Raw genomic sequence first — 18523 nt, 5'->3', positions numbered from 1 at the left:
GCCCTATATGCCTACTCCTCGCTAACGGTTGTCTTGCATGTATAATGTTAATGGTGCGTAAAAAGGACCAGATAGGCTTAATTGTAAATTAGTTTAAATTCTCGTGGCTCGATTGTCTAGTTAGACTAGTTGGCTGCTACCAGGCCCTTACAATGAAAGGGCAATAAAAAGGATGAATAATATCAAATAAAACCCATAGTTACATAGCAATTAAACATAGTTTCAGGCATGATAGTCCATATCTATTAGCTAGTTGTTCATGTCATACCGTTTTATAGTGGGTTTAAGGTTGGTGATAGCCTATGTGCTTAAACTCAGTTCTATTCTGATATACACCGCATGTCATATTATACAGCACAATACAACTGGGGCTGCGGGTTCTTTAAGAGAAGGGAGCAGGCTGCGATAGATTGAAATGCGTGGGCCAATGGATGACCGAATGGCAAGTTAGGCAGAAGGGGTGTCTCGACAAGCTGCTAAAATCACTCCAGACTCACTGCAACGGAGCTATCTTTCCCAATTAATATTCATGTTTAGCACAGTCAACACTTCATTTTGTTACATATTTTGATGCGATGATGTTGAGTCGGCAATGGCCTCTGCCTTTGTAGATGTTGCAATAACAATGCCAGAGAAGAGAGCCGGTATCCGCTTCACGGGAACTTGGGAACTCCTCAAATTGAAGACTTGGCTGTAAGTAGTCTGGCTAACTATTTTTTTACATGACCAATAGCCTACTCGTCTCTATCGATTAATGTGCAAGTAAATATGTTAAAGATCATGCTACAAGGTGATGGATATGCATTTTAAGACTCCCCCAGAATCTATCCCGATGGATTATTAACAGTGCATTTTAGACTACTCCAGTTCTATATCTTCTGGACAGATAATGGAAACGCTTCGGACGGTGTTGCTCGCGCGCTGCTCAAGGAAGTATATTTAGGCTAAAAAATCTGAACACAGACGGGGGTATCATTTCTGCATCCGATACTGCGACGATAAGGAAAACAAATAGCATACTTTTCATCAACACATGAGACGTTTTGAGACGCTAATATGAATACAACAATGGAGCACACTGGAATTGAAGAGGTAAACCAGACACACCAGCAGCACGAGCCCATCAGCTTTGGAATAGACCAGATTCTGAACAGCACGGACCAGTCCAGCAGCTGTATGCTGCCCAACCGAACCAGCGACACGGATTACACGCTTGCCCCAAACGTTTACACCAATGGCTATAACAGCGTCTATAACCCGGCCTGCTCTATGGCGGCTGGACTCGCAGGTTCCTATAACGTGAATATGAACATGAATGTCAGCATGAACATGAACGTTAACGTTAACGGTGGGAACGCCGGTGGTGTTATCAGGGTGCCAGCTCACAGACCCATGCCACCGAATCCACATCAGCCCCCGCCTACCCATCCACCTGGCCTCGCGGGCGGCATCACCTCAGTGACTTCAATGCCAAGCATGGGAAATGCGGCAAACTTTACCTTCCCGTGGATGGAGAGCAGTCGAAGGTTCGCAAAGGACAGACTCACTGGTAAGATTCATCTAAACTTCTGAAAATGTATGTTTCTGTAGACAACAAAAAAACATGTCACAAAATGGGAACATTGCTTCGTGGATTTCCCCATAGGCCGGCCTATCACATCTGATATATCATTTCCAGTTGAAAAGAGGTTCAAACTTCAATATAATTCGTTTAAAAGTTCACATTTATTTGTTGTTTTTCAGTTTAACCCACATCCTTGCAAGCCGGGCGTATGCCTAAGCAAAACATTTTAGCATCTTGACGCTGTCAATTAAGAAGGCAGGGTAGGCAATTCTGTGACAGACTCATTTATCAAATCATATGGGCGACTGGGCATATGGCATGATGTGCGACTGGGCATATGGCATGAGGAATTCGATTTTACATCAAGGCCTGTCTACTATATGTATCATATTAGTTCATTTAAAAGGCAAATAAATACTTGCAGGTATTGTTAAGAATAGATGTTGTGTACATTTGTATAATTATATGGTATAATATAATATAATATAATGTATGTTGTCGAACTGCTTTGCTTTATCTTGGCCAGGTCGCAATTGTAAATGAGAACTTGTTCTCAACTTGCCTACCTGGTTAAATAAAGGTGAAATAAAATAAATTAAATAAAATAAATAAATAATGTCAACCGTTAAGATTGGCTTTCCGTTTAATAGGAGGGAATACATGTGATATATCACTGGCACCCTAATCAAAATGATAGCTCTCCATAGCCTACAAAACGTACGACATGATTTGAAGAGATTTCTCCCTTTCAAAATGCAATAGAACAGATATATTTCTGAATATAAAATAACACCGTCCAACACCGTCCGAAGAATTTTAATAATAACAACATCAATATCAATATACCTATAATACAATTAATAGGTTAACGCCAATAATTCTAACAATCATAATAATAATATCCTAATAATAATAGAATAGAGTATTGCTGTTATTAGGCTATTATTATTATTATTAGTAGTAGTAGTATTGCTTATTGTAGCAGCCTAATAACAATATGACAATTTGATATAATAACAACAATAAAAAATAACATTTTCTAGCTTATTATTATCATTATGATACATTTACTTTTAGAGGCATATAGTAGCTAAGCTTTGCAGTTGTGGCAATTAGGCCTACTTCTATAGCTCCTTCCAATACAAAATGGGCCCAAAACTAGCGAGTCAGTTTACGGCAAGGTAGGCATTGATGATGCAGTTACGTAAATAATTGCGTCTGGGCTCTACTGGCCCATTTATGCCTATAGTTGTGTATACAAACGACTATGAGAGAAGATAGCAACACTGTCACTATCAAAGGACACACTTGTTAGGCGTTTTTGACATTTCCCTTTCCACGTTGAACGTCACGACAGTAAATACAAATAATCTATTCGTGTAGGTCTTGAATAAATGCTGTCTTATTTGAATAGAACCGTCTTCAACACACTGTTGAACAACTATCCAGTTACGTCCAGCCTAATTGAACCATTGAAATAAAATAAAAAGGGAACATAATTGTGACAAATTCTATACAAACTTTGAAGCATGGCATTTAAACATGTAGCGTACGGCCCGAATTGTTTATTTCATCCATATACCTTTGAATTTACGTTTATCTTCACCATTGGGGTGTCAAGGTAAATGAGATGACATTGCGAACGCTTCAGGTTTCGCCAAATGTATTGGCCTATATATGTGACATTGGCAGGTGTAATGCATTATCTATCTACTATCATTCACATAAACAAATGATTTTTGCTGTAGGCCTAAGCACAAACGTAATGGCCTCATTTATCTCACTCAAGTTCAGATTTCTCTTATCTTCACGCGCTTTTAGTTTAAGCTATCATAAGACCCTATTATTGCGTATAATAGGCCTGTACAATTCAGGCGTTTAATCTGTAGAAGAAGAATGAATAAATGAAAGTATTGTGTCTGTAATTGTGAATAGGACTTAGGCCGTACTGTATATCAATGCCTGCAGGTCCTGAATCATTTGACCAACGTTTTTCTCGCATTTTGGGATATTGGAAAGTGGCATTTGGTTCAAAATCATTTTTCACGTAGGCTCTAGGTGTCTGGTGTTTTCGATTAGCATAGAAAAAGGCACAACACCAAGGGCTGCATGGGCCATGATAGACCTATAGGCCTAATGTTTAACATTTTCTAATTCGAGGAACATTTATTTGAACGATTAAGGGAAGAGAAGAACGTGGTAAATTAAATCATAATTCGATGGCCAGCTTTTGGCCTGTACATTTTACAATGACCATAACCTCAGCTACCACTCGGCCGAGATATGAGTTTTTCTGGCATGACGTCACCACAATGAAGACGAAAATTAGGATCATCATGTATTAGCCCTCATTAAATATTAACAATGCTATAGCGCTGTGCTTTCCTCATTAATTATTTAAACCAGAACAGATATGTGAACTATAAAATATATTGTGTAAATATGCGTACCTATTGTATTCATAGTCACAAAGGGCCTCTCGTTTAATTTGGTTTATCTTTGGTGTTGGTTATGTAGCCTCATTATTACCCACCAACAAAACTTTATTTTAAGTGAGCACTTTTTGTTATCATTTGTGATCAACATTTGAGAAAAAGTCCTATCTTGAATGTGCTTGAAGTATTTACGGTATGGCCATTTGTCAACATTGTTTGAGACATTTCTTTTTTAAATCACACATCGTAGGCTAATATTTTTGCCATCGATTTCATTTGAGTTTAATATCATAGGGGCCAAATTGTATTTCCACCTTTAAAAATAATCACAAATAAATTCCTTTCGTGGACCCTGATAGTCCTACTAGGCTACAAAAGATAGGACATTAGTTTTAGTTGCTGGATGGACTTAGTTCAGCATTCAGCATTAAATGAATATCTCAAATCGTAAAGCGTTTCTCTGGATACTTGAAATAGACCTCTCCTTTTAAAAAATAAATTATTCCCTTTCAAATTGAATTGCAGCGCTGCATTTCACCGCAAGCGTCAAAGCAAGTGAAACAGCAAACAGGCCTAGAATTGGAGATGCGATATTTTACAACAGACCAGACAGATTGGGAGTCGCTGAAAGGGAATAACACATGTTTTTATGTTAATTGACTTCTTGGCAGTTTGCAAGTTTGAAAAAGGTGAGAAGTGCATAAACAGACGTGTCCCCCTCAAGTCAACAAACATAGTTGTTCTTATGGCTCTGTGTTCTGTGGAAATGTACTAATTCAGATAAAAATGTAGGCCCTTGGTCTGTTGTTAGTTTCATAGCAACACAGGCTTACCACCAAAGCCATTTAAACTTTTACAATATCTGCATGTATTACCACAAAAAAATAAAATATCCATACTGTAATACACTATAGTCTTGAAGTGAGGTAACAAAGAATACCAATCTATACCCCTATAATCAATGTCTTTTGATGAGATTTCAGCATTAGGAGAGGTAAGTGGTTATCACTCCTTAGAGAACTATCAATACCTTAAAATAACTTCATGACATATAGTTACACAAACCGCGAACAGCTATAACAGTTGTAAATACTATGCAATGTGTACTGCGATTACATTGCAGCTGCTTGTTGTACCTGTGCAATGTCCCATAATGGCCAGTGAAATTAGAGCATGCCTTATGTTATTGCATAGAGTAAATACAATTGTATTCCTGTAGTAGTGTTCTCTATCTTAGTTAAAAAAAAGAACGACCTTCCTCACAAATATATCAATTTAATGATGGCTACAGTAATTGGATATTAATGGGGAAAGCCGTACTGTTTTCTCTGGAAGTTGCTTCTATTCTCGACCAGTGTGACAGGGGCAAGTGGCTCTGTTTTGCCTCACAGTGTAATAAATAGCAATATATGTTCCTGTTATATTTCAATACCCCGGTTAGAATCCTTTACGGACATATTTATTAGATTGCTACGCATGTAATATCCGCAGTGGGGAAGAGAGGCGCTGTCACAGAAAGGTGTTATTAAGTATATTTGGCTTTATTATATCTCCACGGTAGCATTTAATTTTTTGATATCCTTATGCTAAATCATATTACCCAGGCATCAGATTTTGTATTCTCCACCATTTCCTTTGTCGTCCGTTGGAAAAAATAAGTTCTCACAGAACAATTCTTGCAATGTTTTCTTCAAAACAAGATACCCACCTTTCAACTAAAAACGAAATAAGATCATTGAATGAAATCAAATGTATAACACTTAACACTTTTGACCACATTCAATTTTCTCTCCTTTATCAAATACATTGATCTTGGGAATTTAATGGTGATGTGGTAGTCAAGTGAAATGTCCTATAGCCTCTGTGGCCATATTTGGTCTTTCTTAGTTATGACAAACAGTATTTTCTTCAATGAATACAATTATTGTGGTAATTGTCTGTGTGTAAACACTCTGACAACTTCTTGCAATATGGGCTGTAATTAAAAGCAATCACATCAAATTATAAAGCCTGTCACTGTAAAGAGGCTGAGGGCTAAATTTAACTAACTGCCTCGTTCCATAAATGTCTGCAGGTTTTGATGACAGACAGGTGTGTTCTGGGCTCTTGGCACACCGCTGCATTTAGTGGAATACTACGACACACTTGGCTCTTTCTTTTGGAAGCTGGTCAAAACTAGCAACATCACAGACAAAGTCAAATTAAAACCTATTTCGCAACGTCTAGACCTTTTGTCTTTTGTTCTATTTCCACATGAATTAGTCAATCATCATCAATATGAATATTGTTACGTTATTTGGAATACCTTATGTCAGAATTAAAGTTAGGTTGAAGGGAACCTTTAGCATGTTCGACTGGATGGCAGTCTGTAAGCTTGTTACTCTTGGGTTGCATGTGAACGTGCTTGTACTGTATGTGCCTGGTCCATTAGCTGGTCCACAGATGGCCTGAAATAGAAGTCTAATGTGGTATTATCTGTACCCAGACCTGCATGTTGAGCCTGGAGCAGACATGCTTGCTCCAAATGTGTGACCTATTCATTTCTATCCTCAGCCAATAAAGGGTTGGACCCTCTCTAGATTAAAAAATACTTTTTAAAACACTTTTTCAACACTCAACACTTTGAGTCACTGCAATTGCATTGCAAATTTACCCAATTTACATTTTTTAAGTATTTAAAAAAAATCATGTGTATTTATTTATTTATTCTGGCATTTAGGTTTATAACCAATTAGAGAGGTTGGGAGTGATTCAAAATTATTGTTGAGTGCATTATGTGGCTTGTGTTTCATTTGTGTTTTATCTCATCTCCAGAGTGCCTCTGTGGAAAATACATTTTGATTGCTCACACTGAATTCAGGTTACTAAATTCTCAACACAGTAACATTGGTCCCCCAGGACACATATGGAGATGTTTTCATATGCATTTTGGCTCCTGGTGAGCTCTCTGACAGAACTAGACACATAAACATACTGTAAGACAACAGCTTGTGAGGAACAGGGAAGCCTGCTTCCGATCCCTTCGACAGAAACATCTGTTTTACAGGTTATGTATGTATGACAATAAGGCTTTAGAAGGGATTTATATCCAAACATATTATATTGCGTTTATGAATATTTACTCATGCCTGACACAAGGGGCGCAACTTTCACTGGGGACACGGGGGACATGTCATCGTTGTCTTCACCCCCCCCCCCCCCCCCCCCCCCCCCCCCCCCCCCCCCACACATACACACATTCTGAAATTGCATTTTTGTCCCAATGCCAGTTTTATCATTGAAATGTGATACAAAACTCCACTTCTAAAACCAAAGTTACGCTGCTGCCTGACGAATAGACAACATGCACAAATCATTTATCTTGGCAAAGTGCTTGAGATTGGTACTTTTCCTTTGTATCATGTTTTAATTGGTAAAAAAGTTAACAAATGTAGCATGTACATATCGCCTAAATTACTATGTTTGGCTGGATAGGTTAAAAAGCTAACTGTAATGATTCGGCATCAAACCAAATGTGATACTTTTGGCCTAACCAATCAGTTCAATGGTCCTGTATGGTTCAGTTGGTAAAGCATGGAATTAGCAATGCCAGCGTTGTGGGTTCAATTCCCAGGGCCACCCAAATGTGAAATCTATTCTCACATCACTGTAAGTTGCTTTGGATAAAAGCATCTGCTAAATGGCATATATTATATATAGTTTTGTACTAAATGAGAAAAAAAGACAAATGTAACAAATCCCCATCTTGACAAAATAGCAATGAGAGGTACTTCCAGAGTACCCCCACCCGACCCCCACAGCTCCATGTGGGTCCCTGACTGTGTCTCCCTTTCTTTAGCGGAGCAGGCAGAGGACAGACAAGCAGGAGACCCCAGTGGGAGGCCAGGAGCCCCCCCGGCCCTGCCAGGCCTCTGCCCTCTCCCCAAGGGGGACATCGGCAGGGTCCCTACCTGGAGCTCTATGGAGACATTAGCCAAACACTATTACCCCGAACTCGCTCACCTGCGAGACACTGGCCCATTTGCAGACTATCCCTTTCGAAAGGGTACTTGTCCAGGTGAGTCACTTCTCTGGTCTTCTTTTACATGTCCTTTATCTTGCCCTGGTTTGTCTTCTCCTGGTTTCCATCAGGGTGTTAAAATACCAAAATGCATAGCTAGGTCCATAGGACAACACTGTATGTACTGAAAAACTGTATGCATTTGTTATGAGAAAGGACTGTTTTCACCTTGTAATCATATTACAAGGGTCAATAGCCAGTGATGAATCATTAAATGTTGGCTAATTCATCGTAAAAATAAATAAAAACATAGATGATGAAATATTTAATTGAGTTAGGGATGGACAACATAATCACAATTATAAGATGAGTGATCATGCAAGCTAAATATATGGCAAAGAATGATATATGTCAGAGAAGGTTCTCACTTGACCAAGGTTCATCTCTGGAAAAACAAACTTAGTCTCTCTCTCTCTCTCTCGCTCTCGCTCAGCGGCCCTTTCTCCCTTCTCGGTGACCCGGCGCATCGGCCACCCCTATCAGAACCGGACGCCACCCAAAAGAAAAAAGCCCCGCACCTCATTCAGCCGTGTGCAGATCTGCGAACTTGAGAAACGCTTTCACCGACAGAAGTACCTGGCATCGGCGGAGCGCGCCACCCTGGCCAAGGCCCTGAAGATGACGGACGCACAGGTCAAAACCTGGTTCCAGAACAGGAGGACAAAATGGCGGTAGGGGCCCATTACAGCAACGCATTACAGCAACACACTTCTAGACATTCTTTAACACTGTCTGTATCAACACTCTCAGTGTTAATGTTTTTTTGATTGTCGCTTTTGGACATTTTTTATTTCAAGGGAGGAGATGTTTTTTTCCCCCAAATCTGCTTTCCATTGTTCGTGCTGCCTTATGTTTTATGCATTTTGATACATCAGATTAATGCAGGAAGTGTCACAAAGTAACAACTAGGCAGCTGTTTAAATTAGAGTATGGTATAGTATGTGAATTGCTTTGCTTGAGGTGAGCAAGCTTTTGTGATGTTTTAAAGGAATATTCTATGCACCCAAGGCATTTTGTTGCGACAGGGAAACACCTTTTTTGCTTAGCTGAGCTCCTACTTGTTTTTGGAGGCCAATTCCCTTGACCAAGCGAAATTAGCCCTGTTCTTAAAAGGCTCTCTGGAAAGTTGCTGTCCAAAGCAATATTGAAACACTAGTCTGAATAATTGATTGCATTGTCCATGGCCGAAACTCTTCCCCCTAATTCACTCAAACGGTTGTTTATGGTCATTTGAAATGAATGAGTGGACATTGAAATTATAATGCCTTACCTTTATTGAACCTTTGACGACAAACAAGGAACTAAAGGGAATGCATGTACTGTAGTAGTCCTTCCTGTACATCTGAGTCATCTTGAATCATAGATTCTGTGATCAGATAGTGGTCATTCACTGAGATCCAACTGATCTGGCTGACCTTCACCTGATGTGGACAAGGATGTCTTCTTGTTGTCCATATTGTGTACAGCGCATGGGGTCGTAGGTCATTAAATGCCGTACAAAATCCAATAGCAATAATTGGATTCGTGATGTGACTCACCTTTGAAAAGCTGGCAAATTATGCATTTCAATACCAGGTGGAAAAGTAAAGCCTGGGATCCTATTTCAATAGGTATTCATGTGCCAGGTGTCAACACAGGGCCATGTTTTCTACAGAAACATGAAAAAAAGAATGTCTAAATGACATATCATGAATAACCAGGGAATTGGCTAACTCACTTTCCTAATTTCCAAGCTAGTTTTGGTGTGATTTTTTATATTTCCCCATAGTGTGTTGATAGGATGTGCATGAAAGATGTATTTGTGTCACAGCTACGCTAGTAACAAGCAAATGATCAAATGAACAGCAGCGAAATTGGATTACGATAATGTAGTTAACAATAACGTGTGGCTAATGGAAGGAGGATGATGTGTATAAAACAATATTTTAGAGGTGTTTTTCTGACTGTGCTGCACATGCAGGCCTAACCATCACATGGAAATACACTATATATACAAAAGTATGTGGACACTCCTTCAAATGAGTGGAATCATATATTTCAGCCACACCCGTTGCTGACAGGTGTATAAAATCTAGCACACAACCATGCAATCTCCATAGACAAACATTGGCAGTTGAATGGCCTTACTGAAGAGCTCAATGACTTTCAATGTGGCACCGTCATAGGATTCCACCTTTCCAACAAGTCAGTTCGTCAAATTTCTGCTCTGCTAGTGCTGTCCCGGTCAATTGTAAGTGCTGTTATCATGAAGAGGAAACGTCAGCGAAGTGGTAGGCCACACAAGCTCACAGAACAGGACCGAGGTGTATAAAAATCGTCTGTCCTCGGTTGCAACACTCACTACCGAGTTCCAAACTGCCTCTGGAAGCAACGTCAGCACAAGAACTGTTCGTCGGGAGCTTTATTAAATAGGTTTCCATGACCGAGCAGCCTAAGATCACCATGTGCAATGCCAAGCTTTGGCTGGAGTGGTGTAAAGCTCGCCGCCATTGGACTCTGGAGCAACTGTAAAGTATGGTGGAGGAGGAATAATGGTCTGGGGCTGTTTTTCATGGTTCGGGCTAGGCCCCTTAATTCCAGTGAAAGGAAATCTTAACACTACAGCATACAATGACATTCTAGATGATTCTGTGCTTCCAACTTTGTGGCAACAGTTTGGGGAAGGGCCTTTCCTGTTTCAGCATGACAATGCCCTCAAAGCGAGGTCCATACAGAAATGGTTTGTTGAGATTGGTGTGGAAGAACTTGACTGGCCTGCACAGAGCCTGGACCTCAACCCCATCGAACACCTTTGGGATGAATTGGAACACCGACTGCGAGCCAGGCCTAACCACCCAACATCAGTGCCCGACCTCACTAATGCTCTTGTAGCTGAATGGAAGGAAGTCCCCGCAGCAATGTTCCAACATCTAGTGGAAAGCCTTCCCAGAAGAGTGGAGGCTGTTATAGCAGCAAAGGGGAGACCAACTCCATATTAATGCCCATGATTTTGGATTGAGATGTTCGATGAGCAGGTGTCCATCCACATACTTTTGGTCATGTAGTGTACATACAGCATAATATCCATTTAAGATTGACATACATCTAGGGCCATAACCAGGGTCTGAGTTTTGGTGAGGTCCTAAAATTTTATTTAGAGAACAAGCAAAAATTACCCCAGCCATTATCACATTGGTTGCTGTAGCTTTATCCACCTCAGTCGATCTACAAACACATAAGCTGTGTTCGAATACTCATACTAACCACACTAACCATACTATTTGTGATGTAAATTGAGTATGTAGTATGCTTATTGGTCATAGTATGGATAGAGTTAGTATGCCATAAGTTCCCGGATGTCGTACTACATTCGCCAAAATACGAAGTACACAAGCAGTGGACACTATTTCCGTGATTTTAGGGCCCGTAATGCAATTTTTCAGAAAATGGGCTTGGCATCACATTGTTTTCAGATATGCAGCCGACATTGTTTTCAGATATGCAGCTGAAGTCCGACGAGAGCGGATACAAATTCATTGCTTTAACTAATTATGACAAATCTTAAGAAAATGTTGAGCAATGTAATAAAGTAATGACTTTTCAAATAAGTTACGCTACACGTTATGTTGGCTGACAATTTGTTGGCTACGCTGTCCTTATGAACTGCAGGGCATATCATTACAGCAGTAGGTACCGGTATGTTAGCTAGCTACCTAACGTTATTTGGCTACTAATACATTGAACTTGCCAATATATTATCTATATGCTATCTAACTAACTACCCAAAGTTTATTGACTTGATAAGTCGCGTCATTCTTAGCTAAGTGGTAGAGTCGTGTGTGTTCTCAATGGAGATGAGTTCACTCTGGCTATTTACTCCGATTTCAGAGCACTCTCCCAGAGCGCAGAATAACTGATGAATTTACGAATGCTCACACCTGTTGAATATGGCCGGTGTCAGTAACCAGCTAGCAAGAGAGGGCATAGCAACAGCATCAACTTCCGATAGGCAGGCGTAGCGCTAGTATGCACAATTGAAAGGATACCATTCATTTACAGTATACTAGAATTAACTAATAGTATAGAATGTAGTATATACTCATTAAGTATGTAGTATACAGTAGGTTTGTATGGGTATTCGAACACAGCTATAGCCTATTAGCTATACAATTAGCCACTACATATTAACTGACATAAATTCAGCACCGGGATTAAAAGTCTAATTTAATATGTACAGAGGGATCTGTTAACAGAAAAAGTATTTTATTAACAAAAAGTAAACATGAGTTTGCTTTACAGAGTTTTGTTGTTGTTGCAATTTTAAAGCTATTTTCCTGCAATTCTGTACATTTTGCCATTCCTTCGGAAAGTATTCATACCCCTTGACTTGTTCCAAATTTTGTTGTGTTACAGCCTGAATTCAAAATGGATTAAAAACAAAAAGATAATTCCACTTATCTACACACAATACCCCATAATAACAAAGTGAAAACATGTTTTGAGAAATGTCATTTACATAAGGATTTACACCCCTGAGTCAATACTTTGTAGAAGCACCTTTGGCAGCAATTACAGCTGTGAGTCTTTCTGGATAAGTTTCTAACATTTGTCCATTATTATTTTCAAAATTCTTCAAGCTCTGTCAAATTGGTTGTTGATCGTTGATAGACAACCATTTTCAGGTCTTGCCATAGATTTCCAAGTAAATTTAAGACAAAACTGTAACTCAGCTACTCAGGAACATTCACTGTCTTCTTGGTAGGCAACTCCAATGTAGATTTGGCCTTGTGTTTTAGGTTATTGTCCTGCTGAAAGGTGAATTAATCTTCCAGTGTTTGGTGGAAAGCAGACTGAACAAGGTTTTCCTCAAAGATTTTTCCTTTGCTTAGCTCCATTCCATTGATGTTTTATCCTAAAAAACTTCCCAGTCCTTAACGATTACAAATATATCCATAACATGATGCAGCCATCTATATGCTTGAAAATATGGAGAGTGGTACTCAGTAATGTGTTGCATTGGATTTGCCCCAAACGTAACACTTTATATTCAGGACAAACCTGCTTTGACACATTTACTATTTTAGTGCCTTGTTGCAAATAGGATGCATGTTTTGGATTTTTTTTTATTCTGTACAGGCTTCCTTCTTTTCACTCTATCAATTATGTTAGTATTGTGGGGTAACCACAATGTTGTTGATCCATCCTCAGTTTTCTCCTATTACAGCTATTAATATCTGTAACGGTTTGAAAGTCACCATTGGCCTCATGGTGAAATCCCTGAGCGGTTTCCTTCCTCTCCGACAACTGAGTTAGGAAGGATGCCTGCATCTTTGTAGTGACTGGGTGTATTGATACACCATCCAAAGTGTAATTAATAGCTTCACCATGCTCAAAGGGATATTCAATGTCTGTTATTTTTTTTACCAATAGGTGCAACCTGGTCTCAGTGCATTTTGTATTATTCTGTATGTAAATCCGAGAAACTCCTTTAGTATTATATGTAACGTTTCGTATGGAATGTATTAATTTACCCCATAATGACAAAGCAAAAACAGGTTTTAGAGAGTTTTTCAAATTATCACATTTACATAAGTATTCAGACCCTTTACTCAGTACCTTGTTGAACCACATTTGGCAGCGATTACAGAATTGAGTACATCTGTATTTGGGGAGTTTATCCCATTCTTCTCTGCACATCCTCTCAAATTCTCTCAGGTTGGATGGGGAGTGTTGCTGCACAGCTATTTTCAGGTCTCTCCAAAGATGTTCAATAGGGTTTAAATCCAGGCTCTGGCTAGGCCACTCCAGGACATTGAGAGACTTGTCCCGAAGCCACTCCTGCGGTGTCTTGGTTGTGTGCTTAGGGTTGTTGTCCTGTTGGAAGGTGAACCTTTTCCCCAGTCTGAGGTCCTGAACACTCTGGAGCAGATTTTCATCAAGGATCTCTCTGTAATTTGCTCCGTTCGTCTTTCCCTCGATTCTAACTAGTCTCCCAGTCCCTGCCGCTGAAAAACATCCCCACAGCATAATGCTGCCACCTCCCTTCACTGTAGGGATGGTGCCAGGTTGCCTCCAGACATGACGATTGGCATTCAGACCAAAAAGTTCAATCTTGGTTTCATCAGACTCAAGAATCTTGTTTCTCATGGTCTGAAAGTCTTTAGGTGCCTTTTGGCCAACTCCAAGTGGGCTGTCATGTGCCTTTAACTGAGGAGTGGCTTCCATCTGGCCACTTCACCATCAAGGCCTGAATGCGGCAGAGATGGTTGTCCTTCTGGAAGGTTCTCCCATCTCCACAGAGGAACTCTGGAGCTCTGTCAGAGTGACCATCGGTTTCTTGGTCACCTCCCTGACTAAGGCCCGTCTCCCCCGATTTTGCTCAGTTTGGCCGGGCAGCCAGCTCTAGGAAGAATTTTGGTTGTTCCAAACTTCTTCAATTTAAGAATAATGGAGACAACTGTATTTTTGGGGACCTTCAATGCTGCAGACATGTTTGGTATCTTCCACAGATCTGTTTCCTCAACACATTCCTGCCTCGGAGCTCTACGGACAATTCCTTAAACCTCATGGCTTGGTTTTTGCTCTGACATGTACTGTCAACTGTGGGACCTTAGATAGACAGGTGTGTGCCTTTGCAAATCATATCCAATCAATTGAATTTACCACAGGTGGACTCCAATCAAGTTGTAGAAACATGTCAAGGATGATCAATGGAAACAGGATGCACATGAGCTCAATTTTGAGTCTCATTGCAAAAGGTCTGAATAGTTATGTAAATAAGGTATTTATGTATTTTATGTTTAATACATTTGCTAAAATAAAAAATAAAAACTGTTTTCATTTTTGTCATCATAGGGTATTGTGTGTAAATTGATGGGGAAAAAAATGAATTTAATACATTTTAGAATAAGGCTGTAATGTAACAAAATGTGGAAAAAGTCAAGAGTAGTGATTACTTTCCGAATGCACTGTATGTTACAAATTATAGCTAGGTGGCTAACGTTAGCTAGGCTAGGTGTTAGGGGTTAGGGTTATGTTTAGGAGTTATGTTAAAGGTTTAAGGTTAGGGTTAGGGGAAGAGTTAGCTAGATGCATTAAGGTTAGGGCTTGGGGAAGAATTACCTGAAAGGGTTAAGGTTAGGTTTAGGATTAGGGGAAGGGTTAAGTAGTTGCAAAGTAGCTAAAAATGAGTAAGTAGTTGTATAGTTGCTAATTAGTTAAAATGCTAAAGTTGTCAGTGATGAGATTCAAACTCACAACCTAAGTAGTTTCAAAGTAGCTAAAAAGTAGTTAAAAAGTTGCTAATTAGTTAAAATGCAAAAGTTGTCCGTGATGAGATGCGAACTCGCAACCTTTAGGTTGCTAGACGTTCACATTATCTGTATTATGTAGCCATACTAAATGTAACATATCATACTAATTTGAGTGTCCCAGGTTTACTTTTACTATGTTACGTCTAGTCTATGAGACCAGGCCTAGAGGTGCCCTTCTTTGTGTGGCATTGGAACACCAAACTGGTCTTTGTGGTTGAATCTGTGTTTGAAATTCATTGCTCGACTGAGGGACCTTACAGATAATTGTATGAGTGGGGTACAGAGATGAGATAGTCATTCAAAAATCATGTAGTCCATGCAACTCATTATGTGACTTGTAAAACAAATATTTACACCTGAACTTATATAGGCTTGCCATAACAAAGGGGTTGAATACTTATTGACTCAAAACATTTCATATTTCATCTTTAATGAATTTACAATATGAATATTTAGGCACAGTTTTGACAACAACAACAAAAATATCTTCTTCCCACTGTGGAACCAGGAGACAGACAGCCGAGGAGCGCGAGGCAGAGAGACAGCAGGCCAACCGTCTGATGCTGCAGCTCCAACAGGAGGCCTTTCAGAAGACCCTGAGCCAGCCCCTGCAGCAGGACCCCTTGTGCCTGCACAACTCCTCCTTGTACGCCCTACAGAACCTACAACCCTGGGCGGAGGACAACAAGGTGACCTCCGTCACCTCCCTGGCATCTGTGGTCTGACTGACCGAGTGTGTGCGTGCATGTGTGTGTGTCGGGGGGAATGGTGTGTGTGAATCTGTGTAATTCATAATAAGAATATAATAGTAATGTTGAGGATTTTTCTAAATGTGGGTGGGCCATTTGTTGGGGAGGGACCACATATCTACAGTAGACGAATACACATTAAAATGCATTTTATGCACTGTTGCATTGTGGAATTGTACAGTAATATGTTTTGTTATTTAATGTGCATAACAACCGACAATAAGGACAAGGAGGAAACCTATAGTATATGACGTTTTCTCGATGTATTTCTTTATAAACCACGTATTCTCTTTTATAGATCATATGTGGACTTCTTGGCGTGGACAGACATACATTTAGTTCCACTGAAATGGACAATGATCAATGAGTCTTCTAAGTTTTTTCAGACCTGATTCTGTCAAGTAATTTTCCTACCTTACACTAGATTTTCACTCTCCCTTCAGCTGTCGGTCTAAACAGAGGACGGAGCTAAATCCTACCAGAAATCTAACGGACACATCAGTAGATGCCTACCATCAAGACTGTCCTGTTGCCAACAGGGAAGCACTGACTCTCAGCCATATGGCAACAAACCTGGATCTGATTCCTTTAACTGGATCGGATTCCTCTAACTGGATCTGATTCCTTTGCGTTTGGCTTTGTACAATGTAGTAATGCATGTTTCCGATATTTCTGTGTGCACTTGGAATTGCCGTTGAAGTCACCAGCTTTCCAGGTGGATCCCTTCCCTGACTGCAGTTTGCAAGTGGTATTGTGGAATATCTCTTCGAGGATTCCTCATAACTTACTACATTTAAAGGTGTTTTATATTAAATGATATTGTGACTTTTTGAAAAGATGATCAAAATTGAAAGCCTCTTTTGTTGTTGTGTCTTGTGGTTTCTTTCACCAGAGAGGATAACTGCATCATTTCAAAAAATCAAACCTCCTAAACTAAGTGTCCTTTACTCTAACAACCTAATGTTGTTGATTATTACACACTTATTTGCATCTTTCAGTGTTACTCTTTCATTTCAATATTCCATCCTTTATGACAACTTCCTCTCCATAGCCAAACCAGCAGGGCATGTTTCATATAACACCAGAAAAGGCTGTATAAAGTTTTACACAGCCTGCTTTTATCAGTAAAGTGAGAGTTACTACCGCATATACAATTTAGTGCAACAATGGTTTTTGTGAGACTGCTTGGATGCTATTGATGTAATGATTAGCCTAACTCAACACATTTTCTGTGAAACGAGGCCCAGGTGGGAGGTTTTCTGAACAGTTTGTTCTAAAACGCTAGACCTTGTCGGTAGAAGTGTCGGTGATGTCTGTGAACCATGCCCACCCATAAACTGGACAGTCGTCAACATCCAATAACGTCCATGTCAAGTCAAAACAAAAAGGTCCTATCTGAAGGCACAAAACACTGCTAATCTAGATAGATCTCTTGGGTGGGGCATATATAACTGCATTTCTCTTGTATGTAAAGGAGCTTCACTCTCTCTACTTCACATAGATCACAGATGGTTGTCCACACCCAGGAAGTAGTACTTTTCCACTGTTCAGTGTTCCCATGTTGTACTGTTTACAAAAATCCCATACAACGCATCAGTCATTGATATCAAGAGAATCTGGAGAACCTTCCTAGTTCAAAACAACTGCCAGCCACCCTTTCTGCGCAGAGATGGCATGTTTTTTCAGTTTCGAGAGCGTCTCACCTGGTTGAGATCCTGTCAACAGCAGGCAGTTGTCCAGGTGACGCCTACTCAACCCCCATTTCCTCTGCCCAGACCTTGGGCCTCTTTCATCCTGCTGTCTCCAATGCCATGAAGACGTGACTTGGCCCATTTTACAAAAATTCCTCATCCTTACTGTTTTCAAAACCATGCACTGTGTTTTGCTACAGGTGCTTAAAGAGGCTGAGTGTGTTTTGTTTTTTTACCTCTCCGCCAAAAATAGCCTTATCCGTTTCCAATAAAATGTCTCCACACAAAAACAAGTTTTGGAACAGGGCACCAAAATATTACTCTGCAATATGTCACATGTTATACGTTTCACTCTACCATTTTCTATTCATTCATTTTCCAGTTTCGTAAAGTGTATTGAAAGCAAAAAACGACATGGTCAGTTGTGATTTTGGATCCATTTACAGAATAAAAGGCCTATATAAAATACACGTTTTGTATACAATACCAGCATTCACCCAACCTCTTTAGCTGCCTTTGTGTAAATGAAACCTGTTAATAGATAAACACATAAACAAGTGGTTCACACTGAGAGAAGTATCGAAGACCTCGTTTAATTGTCGAATTTGTTCCAACACTCAATCTGTTGAGCGTGTGAGGAAACCCAAAACCTTATGTTACGGTTGAGTTTCTTTGTCCTCTGCCTCAACACTCAACGGGATCCGGCGTCTTTAGTGGCATGCATGAATTCAA

General features: G+C 39.8%; 1 protein-coding gene across 4 annotated transcripts; it reads left to right on the top strand.

Annotated features, from left to right (window-relative positions):
* The first annotated feature begins 405 nt into the window (after positions 1-405).
* LOC115205145 (T-cell leukemia homeobox protein 1) lies at positions 406-16942 on the top strand. Of its 4 annotated transcripts, none has more exons than XM_029770834.1 (5): positions 407-1549; positions 7838-8056; positions 8493-8730; positions 15860-16040; positions 16399-16942. In XM_029770834.1, the coding sequence occupies exons 1-5, from the start codon at positions 1057-1059 to the stop codon at positions 16465-16467; spliced, it is 1200 nt and encodes a 399-aa protein (XP_029626694.1). In that variant the 5' UTR covers positions 407-1056; the 3' UTR covers positions 16468-16942. The 4 variants fall into 4 exon arrangements, with proteins under 4 accessions (XP_029626697.1, XP_029626694.1, XP_029626695.1 ...); XM_029770836.1 differs by having other exon boundaries at positions 408-1549; positions 16544-16942; XM_029770837.1 differs by lacking the exon at positions 7838-8056 and having other exon boundaries at positions 406-1549.
* The last annotated feature ends 1581 nt before the right edge of the window (positions 16943-18523 follow it).

This window comes from Salmo trutta, chromosome 13 (genome assembly GCF_901001165.1).
Source record: "Salmo trutta chromosome 13, fSalTru1.1, whole genome shotgun sequence".
Classification (NCBI taxonomy): domain Eukaryota; kingdom Metazoa; phylum Chordata; class Actinopteri; order Salmoniformes; family Salmonidae; genus Salmo; species Salmo trutta.
Note: the sequence above shows the minus strand (reverse complement) of the source record. Positions and strands in the feature narration are given on the sequence as shown.